At 41.2% G+C, this 22204-nt stretch overlaps 1 protein-coding gene across 1 annotated transcript in view; it reads right to left on the bottom strand.

Annotated features, from left to right (window-relative positions):
- Window positions 1-856: 856 nt before the first annotated feature.
- The window catches only part of LOC142046916 (phospholipid-transporting ATPase VD-like), a 35624-nt gene continuing 14276 nt past the window's right edge, over window positions 857-22204 (bottom strand). The window contains exons 3-5 of the mRNA XM_075066749.1: window positions 8179-8487; window positions 3460-3654; window positions 857-899 (exon numbers count right to left, since the gene is read on the bottom strand). Coding sequence (XP_074922850.1) covers window positions 857-899; window positions 3460-3654; window positions 8179-8447 — 507 coding nt within the window. The 5' untranslated portion in view covers window positions 8448-8487. The remainder of the gene's footprint in view (window positions 900-3459; window positions 3655-8178; window positions 8488-22204) is intronic.

Consider the following 22204-nt stretch of genomic DNA (forward strand, 5'->3'; position numbering starts at 1 on the left):
AGTGCTAGTTCATCATTTAGCAGCAAGGCATTCCCTGGAAAATATCCCTCCCTCTTCCACCCTCTAACTTCACCACCTCAACCAAGCTTCACAATCATTATAGCTGTGAACAGTATTAAATTGTTTGTTTAAAACGTATACTGTGTGTATATCTATATAATATATAGTTTTCTGTCTGATGAAAAAAATTTCCCTGGAACCTAACCCCCGCCCCCCCCGCCGCCAATTTACATTAATTCTTATGGGGAAATTGGATTCACTTAAAGTCGCATTTTTCAGGAACATAACTACAACCTTAAGCAAGGAGTTTCTGTACTGACAGATTTCCCTAGTTAAGCACAGGTGACTTCATATCCTTCAAAGTGCAACAGAACCAAGAGCAGGAAGCAATAAAAGCTAAAGCTAGTCTAAAAATAAAATTAGCCAAGTCTTATGCCTGCCTTCTTCTCAAGATCATTATTATGGGTTTTCCAAGCAGTCATAAAATCAATACTGTAGTATGGACATAGAACATAAATAAACCTACATTAGTGTATATTAGAAGCATAGTATATTTAAAAACATTCCAGGTGTTAAAAATTAATTACCACCTTTATGCATTGCTCATTCCCAATAATGTTGTAATGCTATTATCTGAAACAAGACACAGGAAATCTGGAGTTTAAACTGGCCAACCACATTCTAAGGAGGTATGCACCATGTGCTAACATCTCATGGTACTCCTGCTTAGAATGTTCTAGAGGACCCACTAATATCAACAGCTATATCGGTGTCTACGTTATCTGATGAATCACACCTTCTGTATATTTAAGAATTGGTTCTTAATTTGTTTACCAGAGAAAACTACATTAGGAACTTATGGCACTTTAATGTATTTCTGCGCCACAGTAGAGGGGCATCTACACAGAAAATCAATGAATTTTTCTTATTAAAAATGTACCTTCAAAATAATAAATTTATACATAGTAAACATTCATATGTATCACTAGCTTTAATTTTCCTGAAATACATCTTGCTATTTTGCTATCTGTTATCGCAGGTATTAGCGCTGAAGGTGGGGATGGGGCAGGAGAATGAATAGCAGCTAGTAAAACCATCTACTTTATGAAGAGGAACTTAAGAAAAAAATTAAATCATACCAGTTAAAAACCATACCTATTTTACAGGCACAGTTGGAAATTTTTACAGATTCTTACAAAAATAAATTCCCATATTCTATTCATCATTAATTAAAAAAAAGAAAAAGACAGTCACAAAGGAATATTAGTAGTTGTGAACTAAATATCCACTGACAGGAACTACATTATTTAGTCTGAGTAACACAGAGAATTTAGAAACCCAAATATTTGGATCCTCCAGCCAACTGAGCATTCATGGAATTCATGCAATTCATGGAACATGCCATTTATCAGCGTAACCACAAGAGACCATAAAAGAACAGACTTTGCCCTAAAGTCTTCTACCATTAACACATGCAGGACTTGAAAGGAGAGAAATTACTTCAGGTCTCTAAAAGTTTAATTATATTCCTGTTTCAGGCTCTAATCATAATTGGTTAAATAATTTGACTCCCGGAAAGTTGCTGTACCTAGGAGATATTTATATTTACAGAACCGGATGCAATTTTGTTTCTTTGCAGTTACATTACGAAAGCATTCTCCAGGTTATTCATATTGTTATGGAACTAGCTCTAAGGAAAAAAAAAAAAATAATATCAGCAGGGCATGCTACATGTCAGAGAACTAAAATTTTTTATCCTGAGAATTAATCACAAAATAATAATACTCCACACTTACATAGGGCTAGATTGTAATTTTGCAATCTGCCATGAGGGAGGGCATGTCTACACTAGGAGGAGCCAAGGGTTTACCTCAACCAGCTAACACCGGGCTGGGCAAACTTTTTGGGCTGAGGGCCACATCTGGGTGGGGAAATTGTATGCAGGACTGGGGCAGGGGGTTGGGGTCCGGAAGGGGAGGGCAGGCAGAGTGCAGGAAGGAGCTCAGGGCAGGGCACAGGAGGGGTGCGAACTGCGAGAGGGGGCTCAGGGCAGGGAGTTGGTGCAGGAGGGGTGTGCAGTGCAGGCAGCACGGTTAGGGCAGGGAGTTGGAGGGCAGGGAGCAGGAGGAGTTCGGGCTCCAGGGTGGCAGTGGTGCGCACCGGGGCCAGGGCAGGATCTCTTCATGCCTGCCCTACCCCTAGCCGCGCGGCGCTCCAGGAAGTGCTGCGACCCCTGGGGGAGGCGGGGCAGAGGGCTCCGCATGCACTGCCCCTGCCACGCCTCTAGGTACCTCCCCCGAAGCTCCCATTGGCCGCAGTTCCCCATTCCCAGCCAATGGGAGCTGCGGGGGGCAGTGCCTGGAGGCAAGGGCCCAGGGGCTGCAGGGACATTGGGCCCAGGGCCCACGGCGCCACGGGGGGGGGAGGAGGGAAATCCTGCCAGCCGGATGCAAAGCCCCGAGGGGCCGGATCCAGCCTGCAGGGTGTAGTTTGCCCACCCCTGAGCTAACACATGCTAAAACTGTCACTTGCCGTACACTAGGATTTGAACATGTGTTAGACAACACACTGAAACTAAAAGTTTCAGTTTATGTTTTTTGTTTTTTTAAAAAAGCGAAAACAAGGCGTGAGCATCAGTGTGTGGCTGCACAGACCCAGTCCCTGCTCCTTCTGTGGGAGAAGTAAACTGTGCCACCCCTTTTCCTGGTGCAGCTTACTTCTCTCTCTGCAATGCTTCAGCTGCCCACTTCCTCTCCCCGCATGCTACTCCCTGAAATAGGTATCACAGCAAATGAATAATGGGGCTTCTTATATCCTAGCGCGATCACACAGCAAGAGTAATGTAGTCCATCGTACTTTCCATTTCCATTTGATAATTATTAATTGATTTATCCCCACAATATCCTTTCACTGTAGGCATGCCTGAACTATTATCCTTGTTTTACAGATGAGGAAACTAAGGTGCAAAGATATTAAGTGACTTGCCAAAGGTCACCTAGGGAATTTGTGGTAGCATCAGGAAAAGAACCAAGAATTTCTCCCTAACTTCCTAGCCAATGTCCAAGTGAGGAAAGGAACAGGTCAGGTTCTATTATCAACACTTATTTCGGAACTCTTTACTAGCTGATTTAAAACATAACGGCATTAATTTAAGGAAAGCATAGTTCACGAAGGTGTTATAGGTGTATTATAACCTGGGACACAACATCCCCGATATTCTGATTCTGTGACTGTTTAACAGACACTAACAACTGTTCCAAACTGTGTGACAATAGCACTGTGATTGAAATAAGTCACTTTTAAACCAAAATAAGAATGTGGCCAAGTGGTCAATCCAGAAAGGAATTTTGTTAAGTTTCCTCAAACTTACTGTTTTGGTCTTTTTATATTCATACTAATAAAACACACTGTACATTATTCATCAATAACAAACTCCAACAAACAAGAGGAAACACTTACCTGCTATATACTTTAGTTAACAGGTTGTTTATCTGCTTATCTAGTTTGTATTTTGAGTAATCCTCAAGGCCATCTTTAACTGCAATAATTGTCAGAACTACTACTAGAGGTAACATGGTAATTTCTTTCTGGAAGGCTTCCACCAGTGGAACCCAGTTCAGGAAAACTAAAAATAGGAAATATAAATTGGCAGCTCTGAAACAAACAAAAAAAAAAAACAGATGCAGGAGTTAGGAATGGAATGAAGTTTAGGAAGTGAGTAAAAGGCAGGTGATGCACATCACGACCTGCAGTTCACTAGCAAACTGCATTAAGCAGAAGCTTCTATGTACTTTAGAAGTAACATTTATGCAGAGTTTTATGAAGCGCAAGAGGCTGCATGCTGAAGAGACATGGCATCCATGTGGCTTAAATACCAAGAAACTAAATGAGTTCTTACCATGCAACCAGAGCTTCAAAATGATAACTCCTTTCCACAGGCAACATAATGCCAAAACATTCCTACAGCTCTCAGCTTGATTTTTGTACAAAATGAGCATGCTATCAGCACAGACCAACATATTAGAAGATGCCATGCTTTTTTATATCCAAAGTTATTAAAATGTTAGCAGAAGCCTTATGTCCACACATCTCAGTATCATTCAGATATTCAGTGATGAGGTCAGACCAACAAATTTTAATTAAATTTCCTGCAAAAGATCTATTACCCTATATAGAAACACAAACATACTGCCTTAAAGGTCATCTCATCTCAATTTTAGCATTAACAGCTTCAGCCATGCCCACTATCAGGTAGAAATTTTCTATTGTCAATGTTGAGGCAAAACACAGAAGCAATAAGCATCATGAATCTCCAACCTGCAAACAATCGGAATATAACTTAAAGAAAACATGAAACATTTGGGCATTAATTGAAGAACTACATAATTACAGCTTCACCTTTCCACTTTTTAACACATCTTTCATTCACAGTCTTCCTTGGTACAGGTTATTAGAGTAACATAAATGATTCAATCCAGTGTGTGTGTGTGTGTGTGTGTGTGTGTGAAAATACAGATCACCAGCAATTTCTGGCCTTTAGTAAGTGGAAAGATGTAAACAAGCAACTACCATAAACAAAGGATACGGAAAGAGTTGAAGCACTTTCAGCATTTAATTGTTTATTCATCAAATTGTGCACATTTTACATCATAGCAATAATCTTCTTCGAGAGCATTAGAGGGAGTTCTATAAAGAAAATTCAGGGTGCTTACAAATATTCTCATGGAGTAAAACATACTAAAGTAACACATCAAGAGGGCATATTGTACACACCAACAGATCAGTCACCATTTGTATCTTTGATACTTCAAACGTAACCACGTTTAATATAGCTAAGACCCTACCAAATTCATGGCCATGAAAAATTCAACATGGACCATGAAATCTTGTCTTCTCCATGAAATCTAGTTGTCTGTGTACTTTTACCCTATACTGCACTCTTTTATACTATACGGTAAAAGTATATACAAGTACACAATGTTTCTCAAACTGGAAGTCCCTAACAAAAGGGTCAAGCTGATTGTAGACGGGTTTCAGTATTGCCACCCTTTCTTCTGTGCTGCCTTAAGATCTGGGTGGCCGGAGAGATCTGCTGCTGGCCAGGTGCCCAGATCTGAATGCAGTGTCACTGTCAGCAGCTGCCCAGAAGTAAAGGTGAATGGTATGGTGTTGCCACACTTATTTCTGTGCTTCTGCAGACAGTGGCACTGCCTCCAGAGCTGCGTTCCCGGCCAGCAACCGCTAATCTCTAGACATCCAGCTCTGAAGGCTGCGCTGATCCTAGTGGCAACGCTGCCTTCAGAGTTTAGCACCCATCCAGCAGCTCCCAGCCCAACAAGTTCTGACGGCAACACAGAAGGGTGGCACAACCCCCATCCCTCTACAATAGCCTTGCAACCCCCTTTTGGGTCGGGACCCCCAGTATTAGAAATGCTGACTTAAGGGCTTTACATGTTTATATTTTGCCATTTTTAAATATCTTCATGTTTTGTCACAACTCTGAAATTTAAGATTAAATATCTGAAACCGTAAAATTCAGAATTTTAAAAATACTATGACCATGACATTTATGAAACTGGACCGTGAATTTGGTAGGGTCCTAGGTATAGCTTTCCACATGAACCACTAGCACAAGGTCAGATCTTCTCAGGAATTCTTACCTGCTAAAGCTGGCTTCCTACATTTTCAGCTCATGAATTTGTACGTGAAGGGCGTGTGATGCTGCACTCCACAATGTTTTATGGAAATATGCTTATGAGTGTGAATATGATGTAACTGGAATATGCTTTATGCAAAAGGTCTCTTGTAAGGTATCATTACAAAGCTTATAATCTACCGAGTGTATTAATCCTATTTGTATGTGGGTATCATTCTTGTAAATGAAGCTAGAAATGTGAAGTATAACTCGGAAGTCCTATTGTAATTATGCACAGTGTGGGTCATTAATGGTGGTTTCAAATCTTGATGGCTCCCATTGACTAGGACAATTGGTTGTACATGGCTCTGTTTACTTACAAACCTTCCTGGGTACATGTGGGTCAGCCCTGGAAGAATGGAGGCCGGGGTTTCACAGGACATGCAAACGTGTCACCTAATACTGGAATCCATGTTAAACCAGGTGCTTTTCCATTTAGAAGGAGGGGTGGGGACCCAGAGAAACAAAAGATTCCACCTTGTGCCAAAGCTATAAAAGTGGGTGGAACAGAACAATGGTGACTGCCAGTCACGAGAACACCCCTAGTTTCCACCTTCCACCCTAGATATCTGCTGCAACTAACAAGGACTGTACCAGGGGAAAGGATTGTGCCCAGACAAGGAAGGAGTTTAGCCTGTGAAAGAAGCTCACTAGAACATCTGAGGGTGAGATTTTACCTGTAATCAGTTTCTTAACATATTAGGCTCAGACTTGCCTGTTTTTGCTTTATTCTGCGGTAACTTACTTGTTCTGTCTGTTATTACTTAAAACCACTTAAGTTCTACTTGTTATACTTAATAAAATCACTTTTGTTTATCAATTAACCCAGAGTAAGTGATTAATACCTGGGGGAGCAAACAGTTGTGCATCTCTCTTTATCAGTGTTACAGTGGGCGGATAATTTTTGAGTTTACCTTGTATAAGCTTTATACAGAGTAACACATTTATTTGGGGTTTGGATCCCATTGGGAGCTCGGTGTCTGGAGATGGAAAATCTGTTCCGCAGGTTTTAGTTAAAATCTGCAGCTTTGGGAGCAAGGACCAGACCTGAGTCTGTGTTATAGCAGGCTAATGTGTCTGGCTCAACAAGGCAGAGTTCTGGAATCCCTAGCTGGCAGGAAAAAAATAGGCTCAGAGGTAATATTAGCATAGCAAGTGACAGTCCCAAGGAGGTCTCTGTGACCAGTTCCCTCTCCCCTCAGATGTTTATGTCACTTCTCCTTGTTCTGACTCCATTTCTTGTGTTGAGACATCCTCTTCCATGTCTCTCATTGTATAATACACAGAGACTGAAGCTACCATTAACTCATCCACTCCCCACAAAATTAAGAATAAAAAAGAGAGACACAAACCCTGTTACCATGCTCCAACCAATAGAGTTGCTGAGATGATTGTTTCAAACTGATGATTACACAATCCAGAAAACAAACTTAACAGGTAAAAAACCCTATGTCTGCACCCACCATTTAAACAAATTTGCCACTGATAGAACTGCAATCTCCCAACCTAGAAAGAAGAGCAGGTCAAGAAACTTTGGCTGAACAACAGCCCTCAAGGCTCTGTGGTCAAAGAGTATCCACAGAGGCAAAAACTACTAGAGTACCACCCCTTTGATGACTTAAGGAGGCTTGGACCAATGACCTGACGGATGTTCTACATATCTCTTCCACCAAAGCCAGGGTGTACCAAAAATCTCACCAATTGCAAGGCTTGTGACAGTGTCCTTGTCGGTTTAACAAAACCCATTTTTGGAACCCCCCCCCATGTCACCTTGCTTCCCCAAGTGACCCCTCCCACCACTCCCTTAACATCACTTTTCAAGCCAGCTGCCAGGCAAATTCATAGAGTGGCTGAAGAAAAGGAGAGCCACCCTCATTCTTCTCCACCTCTCCACCTGTCAAACAGAATGGGGGGTGGGAGAGAAGAGGGGGAATTCTATCATATGCTGCTCTATGTCAGTCATCCAAGAGGTAGGAACATCTAACTCAGGGGTGAGGAATCTTCTTCTGTCATGGGCCACTGACCCACAGAAGAAAATCAATCACAGACCACTCACCCGCCTGGGGGGGAAGGGGGTGTGGAGGCTCAGGGCTACCCCCTGCAGCAGAGTGAGTTGGCACTTGCGGCTCCAGCCCCACCGGGGGGGGGAGGGGGGAGAGTGGGGACCCTGCGAGCCAAATGAAATTAACCAACAGGCAGGATCCAGCCTGCAGGCCGTAGGTTTCCCCACCCCTGATCTAACTGATCTAAAATGGTGAATGAAAGGACATGACACCAAATGAGGAGAGATACGTTATCCCAAAACTGATACTCAAAAGCGGTATCTTATTACAAAGTTACCAGAACTGATTGCTAAATTCAGGCGAGAAGAATAGTTTATAAAAACAAATTTGTACATGTTAGCACATACATTTTAAACAAACCAAAAAAAACCCCACCCCACATTGGAATAATTTCTACAAATATACACAAGAATCCTTTACCTGTGAAACTGTTCAAATAAATTCCGTGGTATAAAGTTGAATAAAGTGTATTTAGTAGTCCGTATTCTGTTGTTCATATATAATTTTGATACCTTTTCATACTCTTCTTTGAAGTGTCCCAGACATGGTATAACTATTCTATGTTTGCTAGGCATTTTGGATGATTGATAACACTTGTCACATGAGGAGCTGTTGCTACTTCCATCCCTGCCTTCTGCAGATACCAGACGCTGCCACCGATATCGGGCCCATCGGATGGGGTCTGCCATATTGTCTGAAATGATTTGTGATCCAGGCCAAGTCTTCTATCTAGCAAAATTTTAAAGTCAAGAAAATTACACAGTAGGTCTGGAGAAGCTTTAGTTCAAAATACAAACAAAAAATTACAAGAGAAAAGCTGTTCACAATGGTTACTGCAAAGGCCTTTAAGTGAGGTTAACTTGGTTTGTTAACCTGATCAGTTTTAGTTTGTTTTAATGTTTGTTTAAAAGAATTGTACCATAAATACAAAGCACAATCCCCACCTCAATATCCATCATCTACTGATATAAAGACTGGTGAAAAATTTGTCCATAGAGTACTTATGCGATGCTGTCTAGCAGGTTGCCTGTAATAGTTTAGTTCAAAGGAATGTTAATGGCATTGTCTTCACTTATTTATAAACTTGTTGACTGCTATCACATTACATATATCCCTGTAATTAAATAAACCTAGATCAAAGTATGTGTATATTCAGACATTAGAACGTCATGAATACTAATTAATGATACTTATATTGTTTCACTTATAAATCCCGATTATAATGTAACGGCAGGCAATTGCATTATGTATATCACTGTAACCAACTACTTGTGAATGCCAGGAAGAAGAATGCTAATTTCAAAGCCAAGGGTCATTGTATTCAACAATGGAAATCCACAGCTCAGTCTGCAATTGCTACTTATGAAAACTCAAGCAGGTGAAGACAGTGTCTTCTGCAAACAGGATCTATAAATACTAGTTTAAGGGAATGATCTTGCATCTCTGGCCTGATGGGATTCTGACAAGGTGGAATATTAAGCAATTGGACAGCAATCCCCAAAGTTATTTTGGGTACCCCCTGAGACACTTACAGAAAACTAGCAGATCACTACATCTCTGCTATCATACTGGACTTACAAACTTTGACTTGCCTATTAATGTAGTTTTTCTTGCTTTAACCTCTCAATAACTCATTCTTTTTCTTAGCTAATAAACCTTCAGCTTACTAAAGAAATTAGCTTTCAGCATTCTCTTTGGTGTGATGTCCAGAGTATTCATTGACCTGGGTAAGTGACTGGGCCTTTGGGGCTGGGGTAACCTAATATGCAGTGCTTTTTGGTTTTAATAACCTTTCATCACAAAGTCCGGTTTGTTGGGGTGATAAAAAGGGGCTGGTGAGCCTGTCTGTGGCTCCATGGTAAAACTAATATAGTAATCTAAAAGCACACATTTGTTACTGTCTTGGTGAAATCCAATTATAGAATATACCACCAGTTTGGGGTGTCTGCCCTGTTTTCTGACTGGCACTCTCAACTGTATGCCATACCAGACAGCATGACACGCGGTACCATTTAAAATAATTAATCGTATAGATCTCTAGATACAGGACCTAAAGATGTGCATGCAATAAACTGGGACCTGAAGTCTGATAGATCCAAGTGAGAAAGATGTTTGGGGTTATATATTGACCATTATAAGACAATATTGCATGCTCTTCACTCAGAAAGCTAGGCCAGCACAGGATGTCTAATTTACTGCAACACCTTTAGGGTAACATAATCTAAGGCATTCTTCAACCCCACTAAACAAGAGAAAGTCCTTGATTTAAGCAGCAACCCAACCAGCTATATTTACATCACTCAGTATCCCATACATACACTGTTACATTAATTCTTTTGCAGATTTATGGGTCTGCAGGCCTCTAGCATTCACAGTAAGAGTGGCACTCCAGTAGTTCAGAGCTGCTCTAGAATTCTAGTGCCGCTTTATGTACACAGCCTATCATTTAAATTTGGATTTGATAAAACAAAACAAATCCCCTACATTTAAAAAATTAAATAGCCATGACAATGACTGGTCTTATTTAATATTTTTGTTAAGAGTCAGCTTCCAACAGGCCTTTCCTTATGAGAAGGACGAGAGAATAGTGGCATTTGTGGGTGTGTGAGGACAGAGCTCCTGGACCTCACACAGAGGCCTCTTGGAACTGGCAGTCCTGCATTCTGAGTTCTATGCATTACAACCAGCTATAGGTTTCAATTCTCACTTGTGATATTTCTCTGCAACGTCCTGGCTTTCTTATCATGATCCTGTTTTTTCAACCCAGGAACAAAGGCCAAGGGGATTATTTCTTCCTAGGCCACTGACACACACAGAAGACCACCAACCACCACTTGACATGTTTGATTCCTCCTCTAGTCGTTTACCAATTATTAAGGTTATGATTTAGTCATGGGTATTTTTAGTAAAACTCCTGGACAGATCATGAGCAAGAAACAAAAAATTGCAGCCCATGTCTTGTCCATGATTTCTACCATAAACATCCCTGATTGAATCTTGTGGGGGGCGCCAGTGCTGGGGGGGAAGGGGAGGAACCCATGGCACCGCTGCGAGGGGGGAGTCCTGGGGCCAGCAGCTGCTCTAGCCACCTCTGGGACCCCTGCTAAGCCAGTCCTTGGGGACAGCCGCACCAAACGCTACAGAAACCACGGAGGTCGCAGGAAGTCACAGAATCTGTGACTTCCACAACCTCTGAGACAAACACGGAGCCTGACTGATTGTCCCTCCATGGTCAGAGCAGGATCGCCAGCTCAACAAGGCACTCATCCTTCCAGTCCCCTGGGCTGCATAACCAGCTGAGCCTGCTAGTTCATCTGGCAGGAATCCCTTTTAAAATTCTGCTTTTAGGTCAGGCTCTACAACCACTGCTGACCATGACCAGCCCTATAAATTCCATAAATCACAGCACTTCCAAAGTTATTGAAAGATGCCTGGAAACCTAGCCTGTGAACAGCACACAAATAGGCTTCTTTACCTAAAGAATTCTCCCCAATGAATTAAAAAGACCATAAACATTCTCATGTCTGACACTTTCTTAGCCAGCTGAGAAAAGTTTCCTCTGCCATAACAGATAAACCTGACAGCAAAGTTTCTGTTCCACTCACCTCAACTAGATTCTAGCAAGAAAGGTGTTTATTTTCCCCACCATGCTTAGTGGCTCTGCTTCTTAGATTGTAGTTTCTTGTTTTGTAAGACAGCCAGTATCATATTTAGTTTCCTAGATCAACAGTGAAGCTGCTGCTAGCTGCGGATATTCTGATATCACAATACCAGTATATGAGGGGTGGGGGAAAGGGAAGGCAGAGGAAATCTGCAAAATGTACAGTTTTCATTTCTGACCTCACATTAGGTTCCAGTAGACAGAAGTCACTGAACACTGAAAATACAGTAGGATATGGCAAGATTTGTATATTTTTGCCAGACTCTCATGCATGCCTGTCTTTGCATTATTTGCAGAGGGCCTGCATAACGATATCAATCACCCTCCTAATACATATTCAGTGCAGCAAGAGGGCTTTAGAATTCAAACTGATCAAGCGGGAAGACTTTTAAGCTCATTTTTAACAAAAGAGGCCTGGAAACATAATCATAATGATCTTTTTAAAAAGAGCATAGAATGTGTCAGAAAATGACTGCCTTTTTTTTTTTTTTTTTTAAGTCAGTTTAGCACACTGTCTACCACAGATGCTAAAAGTTTTCCCCCCATTTCTTTACTTCCTATATTTCAAGAATTTCTTAGTCAGTTCATTATTATTGGATGGGACATTTCTTTTTAAAATTAGATTTGTACAAAATGCTGACACTACACAAATATAGTGTTTGATCCTGCACAGCTGAAGTGGATGGAAGCCTTCAATGGGCAAAGTATCAGCCACTTAAGGCATAGCTTAGGCCTGAATTTCTCTCCTTTTATGTAACTGGGGTTGGGGCACATAGGAGCTGGTGAGCCCTTTTCAGAACTCTGTGTGATCAGGGTGGTTTGTGAACAAGTGTGGCTGGAAAGTGGCCTTCTCTGTGGCATGCTCCCCTGTGATCTAGTGGAGTGGTTCTCAACCATGGGTCCGGGGCCCCCAGGAGGGAGGCAAGCAGGTTTCAGGGGGTCTGCCAAGCATGGCTGGCATTAGAGTTGCTAGGGCCCAAGGCAGAAAGCCAAAGTTCCGCCACGTAGGACTGCAGCCCGGAGCCCCAAGCCCCACCACCTGGGTCTGAAGCCAAAGCCTGAGCAACTTAGCTTCGCAGTTCCTCGTATGTGGTGTAGTGCCCCGGGCAATTGCCCTCTTTACTACCCCCTAACACCAGCCCTGGCTTTTATATGCAGAAAAACAGTTGTGGCACAGTTGGGCCGTAGGGTTTTTATAGCAAGCTGGGTGGGCCTCAGAAAGAAAAACGTTGAGAACCCCTGATCTAGTGGATTTTCCAGTGGAAATCCAGGCAACTATTAACTTCTGCACCTTCTAGCCCCTTCTACCTGGTGTAGACAAAAAGATTAAATCCTCTCTCTATTGAAGACAATGGGAATTTGCCATTGACTTCAGTGGGGCCAGGATTTCACCCTGGGTGATGTGGATGAAAGCCATGGCAATGTGGATCTAAACAAGCAATGCTGCCTGTGGGAAAGGGGACCAGCCGGAGAGGTGCAGGACCCAGGAGGATGGAGCCCCATTTCTCTACGGGGTTTTCAGATCTCACACACACACACACACACACCATATTGATTCTGCAGGATCCAAACCCCGTTGCCTCAGGAGGACAATTAAGAGCAGTGGTTCTCAAACTTTTGTACTGGTGACTCCTTTCACATAGCAAGCCTCTGCGTGATCCCCCTGCCTTATAAATTAAAATCACTTTTTTATATATTTACCACCATTATAAATGCTGGAGGCAAAAAAGGGTTTGGGGTGGAGGCTGACAGCTCATGACCCCCTGAGGGGCCCGACCCACAGTTTGAAACCCCTTATTAAGAGGATATACCACAGGAGAAACATGTAGTTTCCAGTGGACTTTGTTCCATGCTATGATTCCACCCCCCACCATCACCCTCCCAAAATCACTGGGGACGAGTGAGCCAATGGAGACATTTACTAAAATATGGATTTGGTGAATGAGAAGGTCTTGTGTTCCACAATGAAAATAAAGCTACTTGCTTGAGATTATTTATAAACTCAATACATATTGGTTGACAACTTCCTTTCCTTTGATTCACCTTACAAACTAACACGGCTGCTACTCTGAAACTTTTCCTTTGATTGTAAGCTCTTTGGGGGCAGGGACTGCATCCTCCTCTCCAGCACATGGCACAACAGGGCCCTGCTCTTGCAGGTGCCAGGAGAATATAAACACAATTATAATTTTGTACTGTATCTATTCAATAAAGCTTTCATTTAAAGGATTTTAAGCGCCTAGCTGCTCATCGAGGTTTAGTGATTACTTTCGAAAGATTCTAAGGCTTTGCAGCACTTTGATGAACACAGTGTCAGACAGCTCTGATCAAAGGGCCAGGAAAACTATGCAGGTGAAAGGTTAGGGGCAGGAAAGGGAGGCTGAAACAACTCGACAGAAAGGAGGATGTCTCTCACAAACAAAAAAAGCCATGCAAGTGTCCCAGTGCACACATTTCATTTTTCAATGTGTGATCTTATGAAAACTGGAACGGGTCTTTTTTCTCTCTGACCTCAAGTGCATTATTTTATTCCTGCATTTACACTGTGCAATGCAGAAATGAAAGAGCCCATTTAAAAGCCTGGGACAAAAGTGGAAGAGGTCAGCTTAGCGTGGAAACCTCATTGTGATCTTCATGTCAAGTTTCCTGGCAAGTTGGGTACAGCTGTGAGATTAAGTGAAAAGTCCTTGGTCTCACACTCCTCTCAAGTTGCAACTCCTACTCTCTTCTGAGCTCTCCTGAAGCACTTGTCCTTCACCTGTTCCCATGCCCACTGCAGCCATATTGCTACTGCTCTGATTTTTTGCTTAGTCCCACTGTGCTTAGTCATATCTCCAACTAATCACTACCCACAACCTCCTCCAACCATCATTTGCTATAGATAAATCTCAAAACTCTCAATTTGCTCCCATCTGTAACTTTACTTATCTAGCCAAGCTCATGACTCCTGCTCCTCTCCATTGTGCCCAGGGCTAACTCTTTATCTCCTCCTTCCCCATAGGGCTGCATCTCTTCCTCCTTCTTCTCCAATCAATGGGGATGCCACTGCTCCACCTCTCTTTCTTGCCGCTCCTCTCTGCTGTGGCTTGCTCTTCCTTCCACTCACCACTGTTCGAAAGCCTCCTCTATGGGCTCACCACCTACCTGATTTTCTCCCACCCTTTTATTCCTGAACAAATCAAATATACTTGGGAATGCAGAAATTAGTTGGGACTGTCCTGACTATATTGTATGTAAATACTCATTCTTCACTTCGTCTTCACAACAATATTTCCTTAATTAAAAACTAAATAAATAAATAAGGAGAGATAGAGGGAAAGGAAAAAAGTGACAAGCCTTTCCCAAGCCAACTCCTCCATTCCAGCTGATAAGGAACCCTTGCGCTTCAGAACACCTCAGGAAAAATGCCTGACTCAGCCCTCCCTCAAGGTCCACAACAGTCCTAAATATGAAATAAGGCAGGGGAGGGAAGTATAAGTCCTGCAGCTGCACAAAATATGCAAGTGCTTCCTGGGTTGCTTTTCTCCAAGGGTATGTCTGCAATTAGACATTCACGGCTGGTCTGTAACAGCTGACTTGGGCTTGCAGTGCTTGGGCTAAAGAGCTGTTTAGTTGCGCGTGTCTAACTGCAGTATCGAACTACCCCAACTGTTTCATCCAAGAGCCCAACACGTCAAATCTAGCTTTGCATAAGAGGTCATATCACACACCTTTGCTATCTGCTGTTATTCCTACAAGGATACAAGCAGTTTGTAATACAGTGCAATATGTCATCTGTCCAAATATTAATCCGATACAAACATGATTAACTTTGCAAATTCAACAAGATCAAACCTAGAAAGATAACTTCTTATGAGAGACCAGGCGGATGAGGCAGTATCTTTTATTGGATCCACTTGTGCTGGTGACAGATACAATCTTTTGAGTTTACACAGAGCTCTTCAAGTAAACTGGAAAGTTGATCCAATAAAAGATATTACCCTTATCCATCTTGTTTCTCTAATATCCTGGGACAAACATGGCTACAACACCACAGCAAACAATTTATTATGAAGCATCCAATAGCTGGCCCTTACACTATGAAGTTGTAGCTCCTATATAAATTAATTTATCCTAGGCTACACTTGCACAAAGGGGTGTTTTATACAGTGTTTACCTCTCTCTCTTTAGATAGTATAAAATTAATCACCCACCCTCTCTCTTCCTCTTGTAAAGTTAACAGCAGGTATAGGCTGACAAACACTCATGTTAAAATTAAAGGCAATTGAAAATTTTAAAATATTTTTTCCCAAAACCATTTTCTAAAATGGAGAGTCTTTGTGGAAAAATTGGGTATTTTTTTCCATTTTCTATTTTTCAACAATACTAAGGAAAACAAACGTAGTCATTTTTCAGTATATTATTATTTTTCTTTTTCCTCCTCTCCCTCCTTTTTTCAGTGGAAAAACAGGGTGATAACGGGGCATGTGTGCAAAAACTAAACACACCAAAATAATTTAAAAAAAATATATTAATGAAAAATTCTGAAAAATTGTTCCTTTTCCGAACCTGCAACCAAAAAAAAAAAAATAACCTAGCCCAATCAAGGGAGGAACCAGAGCAACAGTCCAAAGACAATAATACTTATAGCTTGCGAGCTCTATAAGGTATATGTACTCTAATTTTCCTTTCAGACGGCCCCTATTTTCTGTATCACACTGCCTGAAGTTGCATACAGCTTTCTGCTATTTTCTCTTCAGAGGTGGATCAATTTTCTAAGCAGTAGGTAGTGTTAACTTGTAAATTAATTTGAGGAGCACTAATAAGAATCTACTAGTGTGCACACAAAACCCAGGTAAACACAACAATTACCAAACCCTCCCTCCACACTTAGCTTTATTTATAATAATTTATTGGCTCTACAACAGAAACCAAGCTTGAAGAAAATCAGTCTAAAATTATAGATGACAGCTTATGTTTGCAACTAAAAGTTCTTTGATTTTCGGCTAGACAACTCAAATCAGCACAACGCGAGAATGAAGGGGAGTTGAAGGTTATCATACTTTCTTTTGAATATATGGAGGACACGCTTGTGAGGATGTTTGTTGGATTTTTTAAAACCCTACATTCTTAAAATCTGACACAGAATGTAGTTAGCTAGAATGTAAGTGTATGGGGACTGAAGCGAGCAAAAAGCAGACTGTATAAGATCAAATTGGTTTCTCTGGGAAACTATGGAAAAATACCGTCCACATGTCTCTCCTTTTGAACTCTTCCTTCTGCATTACTACTATATCTCCACAAACTTACTTCATAATCAATAAACATACTACTTTCCAAAAACTAACCATACTAAAGAAATTCGATCTCTGGGTGGCAAAACAAAATTCCACAAAGAATGATTGCGAAGTTAAAAACAGAAATAGAGAGAAGGTTAGAGGAAGCTGCACTGTCAGCCTAACTTCAGAAGCTGAGCTCCGCTAACTATGATGTATGTCACATGAGTATCTGGACTTTCCAACATTTGTATATAATTAGTACAAAATGAATCAATTCAAATACTGACAATATTCCCTTTTGGCATTACAGAGCACAATAAAATAAATATCACAGTCTCTAAGTAAAGCAACGATTCAAATCCCAAACAAGAAAAATTTCCCAGAGCGCGCAACTAATAATGCTAGGGGTTGAGGCCATTCCATTATCATACCTCAGTCACTGGACAAGAGGCAATGAGGCGTTAACCAGAAGACACTAGCATGTGAGATTCTCAAACACCATGGGGAGCCATGACCTCCAGATGGCTTCGAACAATGAAAAGAAAGTGAAAATAATGGAAACCACTCATCAAGTGCTCAGCACTTTCAGGGAGAGAGAGGGCGGCAATAAGACCCAAGCTATCAACATAACTGGTCTCTATTAACTTCAAGGATGACACAGCCAGATGAGATTTAATCAGCTCTTGAGTTGAGCGAAATCCTATGCTATAGTCTTTAATTTCAAATAGGTTTTGGCTATTATTGAGGATATTCATCTTGTTATGACTCAAGGAAGACTAACTATCTCATAAGATCCTAGCGACATGTCTTCGTGCTACATGTTTTCCTGCCTCCCAGGATGCCTCAGCATTTCCTCTTAAGACTCAAAGAAAAATGAGTTGAGTGTTCAGTTAGTTGAGCAATGGCCACCTAGAGTAGTTTGATACTGATCGTATGTATATGTGACTGTGCTGAATCTCAGTTACCAACCACAAAGGCACAACTGTTGAAACTCTGATTATAGATTGAGGATGAGCAAACACAACGGCATCTTTTGAGTCCCGAGTGCAGGGGGTTCACAGCAACCTCCACAACGCACACGCAGAGTTTCAGCACCATATCGGCCCACTTGGTCAAGCACATCCTCCCCCTAGGGCGAAATTAGCAGAGAAAAACAAGCCCCTTTGTGCTTTTTCAAGACAACATCTTTATCCCTGCCAGTATCAAATGGCTTCCTTCCACAAACTGCTTGTCCTCACTGGCCCAAGCCTTTGGGTTGCAGGAGTCTCCACAAGCGTACAATCCAATGCCTCCCATCAGTGTCCACATAGAGTTGATAGAAGGCTCACATCTCACTATCTCACTCATTACGCAGAAGCTAGCCAACAAATGATTTACCTCGCACACCAACGCATTATTGGAGATGTGTTATTGTACCTTCCAGTTGCTTCATGCCCGCTACACAGACTTTTATGGAATCTCACAGCCCTTTACCTAGAGCGATTACATTACATAGTGCGAGACAAGGACGCTACCACCCGTCTATACAATCAGACACATGTCGTCACTGGTCCCAGAGACTACACATTGGCGTTCTACAAATGACATTTAGGTCTATCCCACGATAGACTACTCAACATCTTCCATCAATTTAATTATTATTTTAAGTACAGCCCTTTAAGCAGGACCCAGTTCACACTGATCTGCCAAAAGCTGCTACTAGTCTCGATGGTTCCATTGCATCATCATCATTAACAATGCTGCAGGCAAAATATATCTTCATCTATGATTGTCAACAGTATCTAGATCAACCTGCGCAAACGCTAATATCTGTGCACATAATATAGACCATTCAATAATGACCTCTCGGTCTTGTCCTCAGAAGGAAATGCGGTTGTCACCCACATAATGCTATTCTTGACAAGAAGACAAACCTGGGTCGAATTCATAACTTGCTAGAACTAAATAATTAATATAAGAAACACTGAATATTATATAGTTGAGTTTTATCACGACTAACTGTAACCTCAAAAAGGGAACCCATCCCATGCCTAATAAAACGAACACAGGTGTCTAACGGGATATGACTCTCAGTTTCACTTGAACGAGGTGCACTTCTACCCTAACATCATGGAAACACACTGTATTTAGTCGTGTGAACTGAGTTACCGTCAGACCAGTAGAAAGGATATAGCACCGTAAATGCAAAGAGAGTGTCCGTATACCAATACGATATGTGAGTGCAATAGAAGTATACTACCTCCTTGTCTCGACCTCAGCTGTGAATATATTCTAGATGGCTTGGCACATGGGAATCTGACTGCCATACACAAGGCCTGTAAGACAGCTCAGTATGTGAGAGTAGAGATATGAGGATGCCAAAACGTATAGAAACGCTGCTGTCTTCATTGTATCCTCAGCAACATTCATAAACTCTCCAAAGCCCAATTTGACTTCTAGTTTCTCAAGCTCGATATATCTGAATTTGACTTCATTGCCTACCCCCTCTTTAAGATATTTAGCCATGAGAAATGAACATAGGGATAGGCCAAATAGCTGGTTTTAACCGTAGAGAGATAAGCTTCAGAATGCGAGTTGTCAAATGTGCGAAGATCTATAGTGTATATACATTGGTGTGGAGTTGCGGGAAATGTTAAATTGGATATCGTTTTGAAAAGCTGATTATTCATAATTTCTTTAATCAAGCAATAGCCCTGTGTATGTAATGTTGATGCAAGTGATCATGTCATCGTGTTTTTTTCTTCTTCTTTTTATATAAAGCTGTTCTTTTTAAAAACTTGTTGGATTTCTTTTCCAGTTAAAGATTGGCCAGATGGGATAGAATCTCTCTCTGTGCCAGGAAGTACTGCTTCTCAGGGAAAGCGGGAGGGGGAAATGAAGAAGGAGGGGGGAAGGTAAATTCGTCCTCTCTGTTTTGTGTTCAAGGTATTGAAAGCAGGGAAATCCCTAGTATCTCCGGTGGGAAAATCTGGAGGAAGTAAAGAGCAGGAATGGAAGTGGGTTATTTCCTTGTGTTGAGGCTCAGGGGAATCTGAGTCTGGGGGTCCCGCCAGGGGAAAAAATGGTTTGGGAGAAGACCAGAGAGTTAATATCAGGTACTTAGAATCCATGACTGGTGGCAAGCGAGATAAGATCCAAGGCTGGTATTTAAGCTGGAGGTTCATCTAAGACACACCAGATTTTGACGCTAGTCCAGATTTGGGCACAGAGGCCTTATTACAAATATACCTTTACATACAAGGTTCTCAGTACTGACTTAGTACATTTCCAAATCATGCCTCACAAAGGATAAAATATTATATATTGTGCTTGAGTTTCCGAAAATCCTGTGCAATATTATATGCTTTTTTAAATTCAACAGAAGAAAAAAGTATCTCAGATACAAATATTTTCGTTAAATACTCAAACAGAGAATTAATCTCACCTTCAAAGTAACTCTGAACTGAGATAAAACACATTGAATTCCTTATTACTAATGATGCAACAACTTCTCCCTCAGACAACATGGCAAAAGTCTAGGCCCCTAGTCGTTCAATTTCCAACAACATAAATGGGCCAGAAAGCGGGCTAACAACAAGACAGATGGAGATTGTCCAGGCATGAGAGATACCTAACCGCCCAATATGGCAGGCTCTGATTTACCCCTCTCAGCTCCCCTTAGTGTAGAACAGGGGTCAGAACTTTCAGAAGTGTGTGCAGGAAGTCTCATGTTATTCACTCTAAGTTAAGGTTTCGTGTGCCAGTAAATCACATTTTAACGTTTTTAGAAGGTCTCTTTCTATAAGTCTGTAATACATAACTAAACTATTGTTGTATGGAAAGTAAATAAGGTTTTTAAAATGTTTAAGAAGTCTTCATTTAAAATTAAATTAAAATGCAGAGCCTCCTGGACCGGTGGCCAGGACTCAGGCAGTGTGAGTGCCACTGAAAATCAGCTCGTGTGCCACCTTCGGCACCCCTGCCATAGGTTGCCTACCCCTGGTGTAGAAGTTGTGCCAGTCTGGTGGTGAAAAGATAGCTTTAGGCCTCCTTTCCCACCTCCTCACTCTCCCCAAGCGTAACCCTGTCGGACCTGAAAATCTGACCCAAGGATTGAAAAACAGAGCTGGAATTTAAAGATGCAAGGGAATCATTATTCTTATGTGTATAGATTAAACCTTTATGGAGGCAAATAACCAATATGGTGCCTGATCCAAAGCCCACTGAAGTCAATGGGCAGACTCCCCATCATTTCAATGGACTCTGGATGAACAGACACATAGCGAGCAATTTTGGGGGTTTGTAGTTTCAACCACTGCAAAAGGCATTTAATTGCAAGATTTTAGTGAAATGCAGACTATGTCTAAGACTCTGCAGAACTTGCTTTTTGTTGCAATAATGCAAACTAAGCACATTCTGTTTCTAAAATGGTTTTAATATCAACTTTGCAGGATATTTTTTTCCCATACATGAATCAAATTGATTTGGATCAGGAGTAGGCAACCTATGGCACGCGTGTCAAAGGCAGCACGTGAGCTGATTTTCAGTGGCACTCACGCTGCCTGGGTCCTAGCCACCCGTCCGGGCGGCTCTACATTTAAATTTAATTTTAAATGAAGCTTCTTAAACATTTTTAAAACCTTATTTACTTTATATGCCACAATAGTTTAGTTATATAGTATAGACTTAGAGAAAGAGACCTTCTAATAATGTTAAAATGTATTACTGGCACATGAAACCTTAAATTAGAGTGAATAAATGAAGACTCAGCACACCACTTCCGAAACGTTGCCAACCCCTGGTTTGGAGGATTAATTTATTCACAGATTAGAAAGAGCCTCTTGCTAAACACAAAGGATTTGGATTACTTCAAACAACTATTAGGCAATAATAATAACTGAATTATAAGCAGCATGTAAGTTAGTTTGAGCAATATTTTTCATTGGGTTTTCAGACCAACATTACCTATTTATCTTTATATTTCCTCTATTCTTACGTCTCATCTTACCTCTTCTATAATGTCTATAACTCATTATCTAAACATACTTTTCTTCTGAAAATGTGGTTAATTGGCATGGTTAGAACTTTGCTGCAAAAGTTTAGCATTCCTGTTCTCTGCATCTTTTCCAAGGCACTGTTATGACACATGCAAAATATGATGGAAGCATCGCTTGGGAGTGGTTGGGATTTTTTTTGAAGGAGAGGGGCCTTAAAATACCAGTACTATAAAATGTTGTTGTTGAAGTTAGGTTCTCCTATATTGCAGTTAGGAAAAAAGTTCCTTTTTAAATGCTGTGTCTTCTGTAGTCCTTGTAACTGAGCACTTCTGGCTACTGTCTCAGACCTCGATCTTTCTAACACTTAAGAAAGTGAAAAAAACTTTACTTATGTTGATCAGTCTCACTGAAACGTTATGGACCTGCTGTGTTTACAGGATTCAGCCTTCCTGTAAGCATCTTTGCAAAAACCAGACACATTTTTCTCTGGGCTTTAAGATATTCAGTGTACTTTTTTTTTTTTAAAATGCACATTACATATCCTGCCATGA

Source organism: Chelonoidis abingdonii, chromosome 5 (assembly GCF_003597395.2).
Source record: "Chelonoidis abingdonii isolate Lonesome George chromosome 5, CheloAbing_2.0, whole genome shotgun sequence".
Lineage (NCBI taxonomy): Eukaryota > Metazoa > Chordata > Testudines > Testudinidae > Chelonoidis > Chelonoidis abingdonii.